The 12416-nt window shown below is 35.4% G+C and overlaps 1 protein-coding gene across 1 annotated transcript; it reads right to left on the bottom strand.

The window, feature by feature from the left end:
* Positions 1 to 9555: 9555 nt before the first annotated feature.
* On the bottom strand, positions 9556 to 10600 carry LOC140527708 (transmembrane protein 128-like). The gene has a single exon (XM_072644858.1). The coding sequence runs from the start codon at positions 10595 to 10597 to the stop codon at positions 10085 to 10087; it is 513 nt and encodes a 170-aa protein (XP_072500959.1). The 5' UTR covers positions 10598 to 10600; the 3' UTR covers positions 9556 to 10084.
* Positions 10601 to 12416: the final 1816 nt, after the last annotated feature.

The following is a 12416-nucleotide window of genomic DNA, read 5'->3' as shown; positions in this document are numbered from 1 at the left end:
TCTTTGCCAAGAAAGTCCCTGAAGCACTCACAATGTATGGAACAAGACTAAAATGACTAAACAATAACAATTGTTAGTTTATTATACTATAGTGAATAGACATCATTCAAAAATATGTGGAGTTAGCATTCATTCTCTTTTAATCCCCCAACCTAATTGAGATTCTTAACAAAAAAATTAAGTGTTTAGAGATGATCTGCATGTTTTCATACACATTCTGGATGTCTGCTAAACACTCTAATTCTATGCAATCAATGTATATAAGCATGAAGTTAATTGTCAGGCATTTAACATCTGGACATAGCCAAATCTCAGCATCCTGAGAATTAGTATGTAGGTTTATTATAGAGTTTGCATTGAAAGTTGGATAGTGTAGAAGTCAAAGTACAAAGCAGGTGAATCATATTCCTGAGTAGAGGAACAGAAAATGCCAGTAATATTACAATGAATAAATCCTAAGAGTTCCAGCTCCATCTTTCCTAAACCACAAAAATGTCATCTTCAATATGATTAAAGCATAATTATAATATGCTACTACAGCACCCTTAGTGAAAGAATAAATTTTAAATCTTATTGATTTTTCACATCTGTATGGAAGAGTGTTAGGAGCACTGCAATAGTTTAGGTAATTATAACTACCTCCCTGAAGCACATTATTTCAAGCAGTGATAGCACAAACCCTGGATCATAGGAAGATAACAATTGATATATAAGAGACTTTAGAGATCATCTAGATCAGCTCCTTCATTTTAAAGAACATACAGCATATAGAGTTTTGTACTAGTAAGTTTCAGGACCTGCCTCTGGCATGTATGGGCTCCATGAGCCTAGGCATCTCATTAACCTCTCAGGGTCTCAGGGAGCTCTTTAAGAAGACAAGTTGTAGGAAAAAAAATGATTTTATGCTTTGGTATATGATCTTACTCACTGGGAATACCTTATGTTAATTTTTTAAAAATCACTCCAAAATGTATCTAAATCTAGCAATGGCACCAAAAATTAAATAAAACAAGGCTTAGGCACAATGCAGACAGAACAGTTTGTTCCCAGCGTTGGACAATTGATTTAGATGTATAAAGGACCTAGATGCCATCTAGGACAAAGTTATCTTATATATGAGTGAACAGAGACCCAGGGAATTTAAGTGACATTCCAAAAATTATAGGGATTTATGAGGCAAAGGCCACATTTAAACATGGATTCAATTACTATAAATCTAGCATTATTTCTACCCCCAATATTGACTTCATTTTCCGAATTATTTTGGGCATCAGCAGTCAGTCACTCAGTCAAGAGACTTTTTTTAAAACACTATGAGTGAGCCAAAATTGTAAATACTGGAATGGAACAAAAGGGAAGCACAATTATGTCATTAAGGAAATTACATGCTTATGGGACAGATAAACATGAAATAACTATAACTATAAAATTACACACACATATATATATACATACATACATATATATGTAAAAACTACAACTCTATAACTTTATATGCATATGGTTAGTTGGTGTCCTTCCCCTTGATTTCCAGCTTTTGGCCACTACAAAGAGTGCTGCTGTAAATATTTTTGTATATGTGGGATCCTTTCCCAGTTTTATGATCTCTTGGGGATACAGTCCTAGAAGTGGCATTGCTGGGTCAAAAGGTCTGCACATTTTTGCAGCCCTTTGGATATAGTTCCAAATTTCTCTCCAGAATGGTTGGATCAGCTCACAGCTCCACCAACAATGAATTAGTGTATCAACTCTCCCATATCTTCTCCAACATTTATCATCATCCTGTTTTGTCATGTTAGCCAAACTGACAGGTGTGATATGATATCTCAGAGTTGTTTTGATTTGCATCTGTCTAATCAATAGTGATTTAGAGAATTTTTTCACATGACTATAGGTAACTTTAATTTTTTCCTCTAAAAACTGCCTGTTCATATCCTTTGACCATTTATCAAGTGGAGATTGACTTATATTCTCGTACATTTGACTAGGTTCTCCATATATTTTAGAAATGAGGCCTTTATGATAGACACCAGTTGCAAAAATTCTTCCCCAGTTTTCTGCTTCCCTCCTATTCTTGGTTGTATTATGTTTGGTTGCGCAAAAACTTATCAGTTTAATGTAATCAAAATTATCCACCTTGCACTTCATAGTGCTTTCTATCTCTTGCTTAGTCAAAAATTCTTCCTTTTTTCATAAATCTGATAAATACAGTATTTCTTGCTCCACTAATTTGTTTCTCATATCAATCTTTATACCTAGATTATGTATTCATTTGGACTTTATTCTTGTATATGGAGTCAGGCATTGGTCTATGCTTAGTTTCCACCACATTGTTATTAAGTTTTCCCAGCAATTTTTGTTGAACAGTGAGTTCTTATCCCAGAACCTGGGGTCCTTCAGTTTATCAGACAGTAGATTAATATATTCATTGAGTCCTGTGTTATGAGGATCAAACTTATTTCAATGATCTACCCTTCTGTATCTTAGCCAGTACCAAGTGCTTTTGATAATTGGTGCTTTATTAGACAATTTGCTATCTGGTACACCTAGGCTACTTTCCCTAGCATTTCTTTTCATTAGTTCCCTTGATATCCTGGATCTTTGTTCTCCCAGATGGTTTTTGATATTATTTTTCTATGTCTAGAAAATAATTATCTGATAGTTTGATTGGTATGGAATTGAATTAGTAAATTAATTTAGGTAGAATTGTCAGTTTTATTATATTAACTTGGCCTACCCATGAGCAACATGTTTTTCCACTGATTTGTTTGTGTGAAAAAGGTTTTATAATTGTATTCATGTACTCCCTGGGATTATTTTGACAGGGAGACTCCCAGATATTTTAAAGTGTCTGCTGTAGCTTTAGATGGGATTTCTCCTTTTGTCTCTTGCTGTTCGACTTTGTTAGTAATATATAGAAATGCAGACGATTTATGTGGGTGTATTTTGTAACCTACAACTTTGTTAAAGTTGTTTATTATTAAGCGTAGTTTTCTATTGAATCTCTGTGATTCTCTAAGTGTCTCATCATATCATCTGCTAGGAGTGATAGCTTAGTTTCTTCTTTGCCTATTCTAATTCCTTCAATTTCCTTTTCTTCTCTTGTTGCTATAGCTAACATTTCTAGTACCATATTGAATAATAATAGTGATAATGAACATCCTTGTTTCACCCCTGATCTTATTGGAAATGCATCTCGTTTATCTCCATTGTGTATAATGCTGCTTATTATTTTATGGAAAGTTCCATTTATTCCTATGCTCTCCAGTGTTTCTTATAGCAATTGGTGTTCTATTTTGTCAAAAGCTTTTTTGTGTATCTATTGAAATAATCATTTGGTTTCTCTTAGTTTTCTTGTTGAACTGATCAGTAATGCTAATAATTTTCCTAATATTGAACCATCCCTGTATTTCTGATATAAATCCTACCTGATTATAATATATTATTCTCATGATTAATTGCTGTATTTTTTTCGCTAAAATCTTATTTAAATTTTTGCATCTGTGTTCAATAGAGAAACTAATCTATAATTTTCTTTTGCTGTTTTGGCTCTTCCTGGTTTAGGTATCAAAATCGTATTTGTATCATAAAAAGAATTTGGGAAGACTCCTTCTTCCCCAATTTCCCCAAATAATCTATATGTTATTGGAATTAACTGTTTTTTAAATTTTTGATAGAATTTACTTATAAATTCATTCCACCCTGGAGATTCTTTTCCTAGGGAGTTGACTGATGGCTTGTTCAATTTCTTTTTCTGAGATATGGTTGTTTAAATATTCAACTTCCTCTTCTGTTAATCTGGGCAATTTATATTTTTAAAAATAATCCTCCATCTCATTTAGATTGTCAAATTTATGGGCATTAAGTTGGGCAAAGTAATTTCTAATTATTGTTTTAATTTCCTCCTCATTGGAGGTGAACTTACCCATTTCATTTTTGATATTGGTAATTTACTTTTTTTCTTTCTTTTTTTTTAACCAAATTGACCAAAGTTTTATCAATTTTATGGTTTTTTTCATAAAACCAACTCTTAGCTTTATTTATTAGCATAATGGTTTTCTTAATTTCAATTTTATTAACCTTTTATTTGGTTTTCAGTACTTCTAAATTGGTATTTACTTGGGGATTTTCAATTTGGTTTTTTTTTTAAGGTTTTTCAGCAACATGTCCAATTCAATGATATCCTTTTTCTCTATTTTATTCATGCAGGCATTCAAAGATATAAAACTTCCTCTAAGAACTGCTTTTGCAGTATCCCATAAGATTTCATAGGCTGTCTCATTATTGTCATTCTCTTGAATGAAGTTATTGTTTGTTTCTGTGATTTGTTGTTTAACCCTCTCATTCTTTAAGATTAGATTATTCAGTTTCTGGTTAATTCTTCGTTTATCTTTCCATGGCCTTTTATTACATATAATTTTTATTGCACTATGTTCTGGGAAGGATCCGTTCACTATCTCTGACTTTCTGCACTAGATTGTGATATTTCTTTGCCCTAGTACATGGTCAGTTTTTGTGTATGTGCCATGTACTGCTGACAAAAAGGTGTATTCCTTTCTATCCTCATTCAGTTTTCTCCAGAAATCTATCATGTCTGCCTTATCTAGAGTTCTAATCACCTCCTTAACTTCTTTCTTGTTTATTTTGAGGTTAGATTTATCAAGTTCAGAGAGGGGGAGGTTGAGTTCCCCCACTAGTATAGTTTTGCTGTCTATATCTTCCTGTAACTCCCTTAACTTCTCCTCTAAGAATTTGGATGCTATACCACTTGGAGCATATATGTTTAGTAATGAAATTGCTTCATTGTCTATGGTGCCTTTTAGCAGGATATAGTTTCCTTCCTTATCTCTTTTCATTGGATCTGCTTCTGCTGTTGCTTTGTCTGAGATTAGGATTGCTACCCCTGATTTTGTACATCAGCTGAAGCATGATGTATTCTGCTCCAACGTTTTACCTTCACTGTGTGTGTATCCCCGCCATTTCAAATGTATTTCTTGTAAACAACCTATTGTTAGATTGTGGTTCTTAATCTATTCTGCTCTCTGTCTCTGTTTTATGAGAGAGTTTATCCCATTCCCATTTATGATTACTATCTATGTCTTTCCCTCCATCCTCTTTCCCACTGTTTATACTTTTAGTTCTCCCTTCCCCTCCAGAATAGTTTTAATTTTTGACCACCACCTTCTGCAATCTTCTCTTCCTTCTTTCAGTCCCCCTCCATTTTACTCTCCCTTACCTTTACTACTTCTTCCCTCCCTTTTACCCTACCCCCCTTTTCTTTCCCCTTTCCCCTCCTACTCCCTATAGAGCTAGTTAGATTTATATACTTAATTAAGTTTGTCATTCCCTCCTTGAACCAAATGAGATGAGACTACATCTCACCCAATGCTCATCTCCCTTCACTCTTTTCCTCTACTGTTATATTATTTTGTACTTCTTCCTGTGATGTAATTTACCTTTTTCTACTTCCTCCTTTTCATATCTCTTGATTTAATCCCTTCACTTGCTTAAATCACTGTTTTATCATGAAATCATTTACTTTATACCTGCTCCTTCTATCTATGTGTATCCACCCCCTGGGTGGATGTCCTCCCGGTTTGCTGAGATGGGACTGTCTAGTAAAGATCAGGTCCTCTACCACAGCCAGAGGAATCCTCCTTAGTGGTTTTCCTAGCCTCATGTGCTAAGAAACTGTTTGCCCCTTCTGCTGATCCCACTGTTGGAAGATTTTTCTGGGGAAATATTTTATATTTCTTTCAGGGTCAACAAGGCGAGAAGGAGACAGCATTTACTCCACTATTGCTCCACCATTTTTGCTCCCAGAAGTTGAAGTAGGTGACTTATAGACATTTATTCTGCAGGCTGATGATCTCAGGAGCAGCTGCTACAGATACCTGGTCTTCTGTGCCTCTCACTTGCTGTATTCCACTGGACTCCCATCATGGACTGTTTTACTTGAGATCCTGCCAAGCTGCAGCTGTCTCAGACCATCCCAGGGCTTTCCTGCTGGACCCTGCTGCAGGGTCCTGCACTTAGCTGTGTGCTGTGAGCTCCTCTATCTCCATGGAACTGATCCTTCTCATAGACCTTCCATTCTGTCCTGGGTTGTGAATCTGCCACAGTCTGTCCCCTATTGGATTCTGCTTCTCTAAAATTGGTTCAGATTATTTTTCAGAGGTATTTGAAGGAGCTTGTCTAAGAGTTTAGGTGAGTAGCTGCTCTCACTCTGTCATCTTGATTCTGCCTCCAAATCCAAAGATCTTTAGAGAGACCTTGAGAGTGCCCTTGTATCATTTTTCTAACCACCATGTGATCACCTGCCCCATGTAAGTTCTCCATAAAATAGTCTTTTTGGCAAGCATACATTTTGCAATCAAACAACATGGCCAGCCCATGGGAGCTGTGCTCTCTGAAACATAATTTCAATGCTTGGCAGCTCAGCTCAAGAAAGGACTTCAGTGTATGTTACCGAATCCTGCCAGGTGATCCCCAGAATCTTCCTAAGACAGTTCAAACAGAAGTGATTCAGTTTCCTGGTATGGCACTGGTAGATTGTCCATGTTTCACAGGCATACAAGAATGAGCTCAACACAATGACTCCATAGACCTTCAGTTTGGTAATCAGTCTAATATCTCCTCCCTCTCAAACTTTTCTTCAGGGCCTCCCAAACACTGATCTAGCTCTGGCAATGCATGCATTAGCCTCATTATCAATTTGTACATCCCTAGAAAGTATACAACCAAGGAAAGTGAACTTATCCACTGCATTCAAATCTCCATTTGTTGTAATCAATGGTTCCATGTATGGATGGTGTGATGGTGGCTGATGGAGCACTTTGTTTTCTTGGTGTTAATTTTTAGGCCAAAATTAGCACAAGCAGCAGAAAATTGATCCATAGTTTGTTGCATTTCAGCTTCAGAGGCTGCATTGAGGGCAAAATCATCTGCAAACAGAAAATCATACAGCAACGCCCCTCCACTTTGGTTTTGGCTTGTAGCCTTTTCAAATTGAAGAACTTGCCATCAATACAGTAGTTAACCTTGATGTCATGTTCATCCTCTTTGAAAACATTTGAAAACATGCCTGAAAACATCATGATATAAAGCATGAGAGCAAGCACACAGTCCTATTTCACTCCATTGGTGACTGGGAAGGCACAAGTCCACTATCCAAGACCCAGGTAAACATGCCATCATGGAATTGATGTATAATACTGATGAAGTTCTCTGGGCAGCCAAATTTTCACATAATTTTCCATAAGCCCTCACAACTAATAGTGTCAAAGGCTTTGGTCAGATCTACAAACGTTGTGTTCAGACCTCTGTTGTGCTCCTGCCATTTCTACTGGAGTTGTTGGGCAGCAAACACCATGTTGACTGTTCCTCATCTGATTCTGAAGCCACATTGACTCTCAGGTGTACATCCATCTTCCAGTGAACGATCAGCCTATTAAGGAGGATTCTAGCAAGGATTTTGCCAGCAATGATTAAGAGAGAGACCTCCCTTTGATTGATGCCAGACAATCTATTCCCTTTGCCTTTATAAAGATGGACAAAAGAAGCATCCTTGAACTCCTGAGGGATAACTCCTTCTTGCCATATAATATGAAAAATTTCAGTCTGCTTTTGTGTGAGCAATGGTCCCCTTACCTTGTAAATCTCAGCTGAAATAGAATCAGCATCAGGTGCTTTGCCACATTTCAATTTAATTAATGGTCCTTAAACCCTCTTCTTCAGCTGGAAGTTGAGCTAAGGAGAAATTGACTTCAACCTGAGGTAAATAGTCAATGGCCTCACCACTGATTGAGGACACTGTGCCTTAGCAATGATTGGGGGCCTCTGTTGAGAACACTATGGAAATGCTTAGCCCATCTCTCTAGGATCACGTCCTTATCACTAGTCAATATGACTCCATCAGCAGTGAGTACTTGTGGTGCACCATATGTTTTTGGTCCATAAATAGCTTTCAGAGAATCATAAAACTGCTTTGGATTGTTATTATTGGTATAAAACTGAATTTCATATGCCTTCTTACTGACCCAGGAATCGTGCATCTCTCTACACTTTATGTATATATTACATATGTATATATCTGGATTTGTGTGTTTGTGTGTGTGTGTGCATACATTGTAGTTGCATCATTCAGTACATAGAGTGTGGAGCCTGGATTAAGAGCTAAGTTTAAATCTGGTGCTAAGCACTTATTGGCTGTGTGACACTGGATACATTATTTAACCATTTTTGCCTCAGTTTTCTCATTGGTAAAATGAGTTGGAGAAGGAAACGTCAAAGCATTCCAGGATCTTTGCCAAGAAAATCTCAAATGGGGTCACAAAAAGTCAGAAATCCTTGAAATGACTGAAGAGCAGCAAGACTATATATGATGTATGTAGATATGTCTATATACATATATACATACATACTCACACACGTATTTACGTATATGTATGTACATACAGAGTGTACTCATACAAACATATATAAAGCAAATTCTTACTTTCTAAAGTGTGTTCTTGTTAATTTCCTAAGGTTATACTGACATTATATATCTATATATGACAGGTAGAAGATATTCATGGATGATCTCATATATATCATGTAGGTATTATATTTGCCTATATGTCATACATGATAGGATATACATATATCATAAGTGGGTGAACTCAGAAAGTCCATTTTTTGAAGGTGGAATTTTTGCTCAGTGAAAGAAGGGAATAGAAGAGGAGGTCAGGAGGGAGAATTTTCCAGAAATGAGAGCTTACCAGTACAAAGACATGGAAATGGAAGCTGGAGTGTTGGGTGGCAGGAACAGAAAACAGAGAACAATTTGGTTTGATGGCAGAGCTAGTGGAAGTGATTAAAGTATAAGATGAGTAGAAATGTAGAAGGGGCCAACTTTTGAAGACCCTTAAATAATAAACAGAGGGCTTTATATTTGGTCCTAGAGATAACAGGGAGCCACTAAAGTTTATCATGTAGAAGTTGGGTGTAGGTTTGTGATGTGGTATAATTTACATTTTAGAAAACAATCATTTTGGCACTGGAGGGGGAATGATTGGTATAGAGAATTTCATGATTTTGTGATTTTACTATTCCATACAAATATGTGGTTTTTGTGATTTTGCAATTATTTTAAATATTTGAGTTTATGTGACCGGTGCTCATAACTATTTCTTCATATAATTGTCCTAATATTTGTACACATACCATCATGACCCAAGATTCATAATAATTCCATGGCTCAAGTACTTTGGAATCTCTTAAGTGTACTTAAGACAGAAAATCAGACAGTCAGACAAACAGGCAGAGAAGAGATGACTAGATAGATAGAAAGATAAGGAGAGAGAGAAACAATAACATTCTTTTTATTGTCAGCTATGCTTTTTCTTTTTTTTTTTTCCTTTTGCAAAATGTAATTCAATGTTAAGAAAAAAATGTATTAAACTCATTTTAAATGGCTAAAAAACCCTAACATTAAACAAATCCAGAAAACTTGGCATAATTATTTACACAAGAAATAATTTAATATTAAGAAATACAGGAAAAGTACTGCTTTTAATAAGAATTCCCATTTAACAAAAAAAATTGTAAAAATAAAGTATACCATATTTACTCAAATGAGTTTTAAAGGCACAGGACAATGTAATTCTTTTAAAGACACATGAAGTCAACATACAAAATTACAAATCTACCCTGAAAAAGGGGAAGAAATAAATTAGTCATTCAAACAACATATTGGGAATGCATTCTAGAGCTAGAATATAAATTTCACTTTTACTCACAGACCTGTTAGAATCTTGAAATTATAATATTTTCCCCTAGTCATTAAAACTCAGACTGAAAATTTCAAAAAATCATTTAGATGTTAACAGTAATCTGTGCCGTTCCACAACTCAAGTTCAGGGCTGTGCTAAAAAAAGAGAATTCACCCTGATTTCAAGCAACTGTCCATTGTAAGACTTTTCCAAGTAAAACTCTCTTTTCAGAGGCCGGAAATACTTGATGGCTTGTTCTGTCCTTCTTCCACATTCTGTTTTATTGGTTTACTGTTTACACATTTGCTTCCAATCTAAAACCTTGAATATCAGCCAAGGAGGGAGACAAGCATTATGGCACCCATAAACTGGGTAAATAATATCAAAGGAGTGAAAAGTGTCCAAACAGGCCATAAGGCAATGTTGAAACAAATTCCTGCTAAAATGAAAGTAGCAGTTGTAAGAGGTATCAGTACCGGATATTTGACATCATAGTCTCCAATTCCACAATACCATTCCAGATACAAAATGCAGTAAAATGCAGTAGCTAAGCTTGTGATCAAAAGACCGATACCAACCAAAAGCCACCCACTTGTTTGTATGTTTTCCTTCACAGTTTTAAAAAATTCAACATAATATGTCACAACAATGGATGCCAAAATCCAAAAGGCAGAATGGATATTAAGTCTTGGAAGGGGTTTTTCTTTTTTCTCAACAGCTGTAGATTCTTCGGCCTCTGCTCCGTGGCCCCGGAGCGCCGAGGCCCCCAGCAGGGACTCGGCCTCCTCCTGGAAGCGCTGCCGCCGTTGCTGGAGTTCTCTGGCGTCTATTGCCGTCGCCATCTTGGCCCCCAGCTATGCTTTTTCTTTAAAAAATATAACTATTAATAATCTGAATAAACATTAACTAGTTATAGCAGAAATAGTAATGTCTTATACAAATACAAAAGTAGTAACAATTTATTTCAAAGAAATTAACATAAAGGGTACAATCAGGTACTTTATCTTTCATAGAATTAGAAAGCTAGATCTAGAAGGATACTCAGAGATCATTTAACACAAAGCTTTCCTATCTTAAGAGGAGATAACTAAGACTTAGAAAGGCTTTCTAACCTTGAGGTTTCTAACCTCAAGTTTAGCGCCTGTATCATTAATCCATACTGACCTGCTTAACTTAAAGGTAATGGTCCCCTCTGTTGAAGTAAAATACACTCAACCAGAATATCTTATTTAAGAATAAAAATCTTTCTGGATATGTGCACATTTTGAACAGTTCACAATTTCAAGAAAATTATGAAGAATTTGCCATTGAACAAAGTTTTCCTGAAGTGTTTATGGCTTCTTTCAGTTACAATAAAAAACCATCTATTTATCCTACTTATTAAAAGAATAACCCCATCTATTGAATATTTCATGTGTTCTTAGCTTCTACCTGCCTCTCCATACACACTGAGAAGGAGATAGAAAAAGCCCTAATAAAGCTGCATGATCTCAATAATTATCTTTTTTCTACTAATATTGTTTTTGTTTATGTTTTTGAGGACTTTTTCTTACCCATAATCATCAGAAATGTACATATATATATATGTCCTAGAGCTTGAAATATCTGATGGTGATGATGATGACAAAAGAAAAGAAAAACAAATCTACAAGGATATCCTTTTTTCCCTATTACAATTAAGTAAAATACAAAGGAATTTTAAAGACAAAATTTGCCTATATTGTTATCATTAACAATTCCCCACTACAATGAAATTCAGATTTGTACCAAAAAGAAAAGAAATGTACAAATATAAAATTGAAGATAAGAAAATATAATAATTGGATTGAATAAATCAAAACTCTTTTAATGTTTAGACCTTGAGGAGATTAGTATTCCTGCTATATGGTACCTTCAGAAAGCACCATGAATACTGATATGTACTAAGGTAATTTTTTTGAATGTTTTATGTTATCTTTTTAAAAATTATTTTATTTGTTTTCAGTTTTCATCAATCATCCCATAAATCTTAAATTTCCTGCCCCTCCCTCCCCCTTCCTCCCTGAGATGGCCTGCAAATCTTATATGGGTTCTACACATACATTCTTATTAAATACATTTTCACTTTACTCATATTACATAGAAGAATTTCAATGAATGGGAGAAATCATGAGAAAAAAAAACAAATCAAACCAAAAGAGAATACAAGAGAAAATATTCTGCTTCATTCTGCATCTCAGTTCCCTTGTTGTTTCTCTGCATGTGGATGGCATTTAGCCTCAAGAGTCCTTTGGGAATGTTTTAGGTCCTTGTATGGTTGTGAAGGGCTAAGTCTATCGAAACATTCCTTGCACACTGTGGCTGTTACTGTGTACAATGTTCTCCTGATTCTGCTAATTTCACTCAGCATCAGTTCATATAAGTCCTTTCAGGCCTCACTGAAGTCCTCGTGTTCATCATTTCTTGTAACACAGTAGTATTCCATTACATCCATATAACACAAGTTGTTCAGCCATTCCCAGTTGAGGGGCATCCCCTCTATTTCCAATTTTTGGCCACCACAAAAAGAGCTGCTATAAATATTTTTGTACATGTGGATACCTATGTAATCTTTGCATAAAAATTATTTGTAAGTTTAGTTTAAATCAATAGAAACATATTTCTCTGTGTTTTTCAAAATAC

This window comes from Notamacropus eugenii, chromosome 1 (genome assembly GCF_028372415.1).
Source record: "Notamacropus eugenii isolate mMacEug1 chromosome 1, mMacEug1.pri_v2, whole genome shotgun sequence".
Classification (NCBI taxonomy): domain Eukaryota; kingdom Metazoa; phylum Chordata; class Mammalia; order Diprotodontia; family Macropodidae; genus Notamacropus; species Notamacropus eugenii.
The sequence above is the reverse complement of the archived record's forward strand: the minus strand, read 5'-3'. Positions and strand labels throughout refer to the sequence as shown.

Excerpts from the sequence above, each read along its gene's own strand:
- LOC140527708 (XM_072644858.1), bottom strand. The coding sequence starts at position 10,597 with ATGGCGACGGCAATAGACGCCAGAGAACTCCAGCAACGGCGGCAGCGC.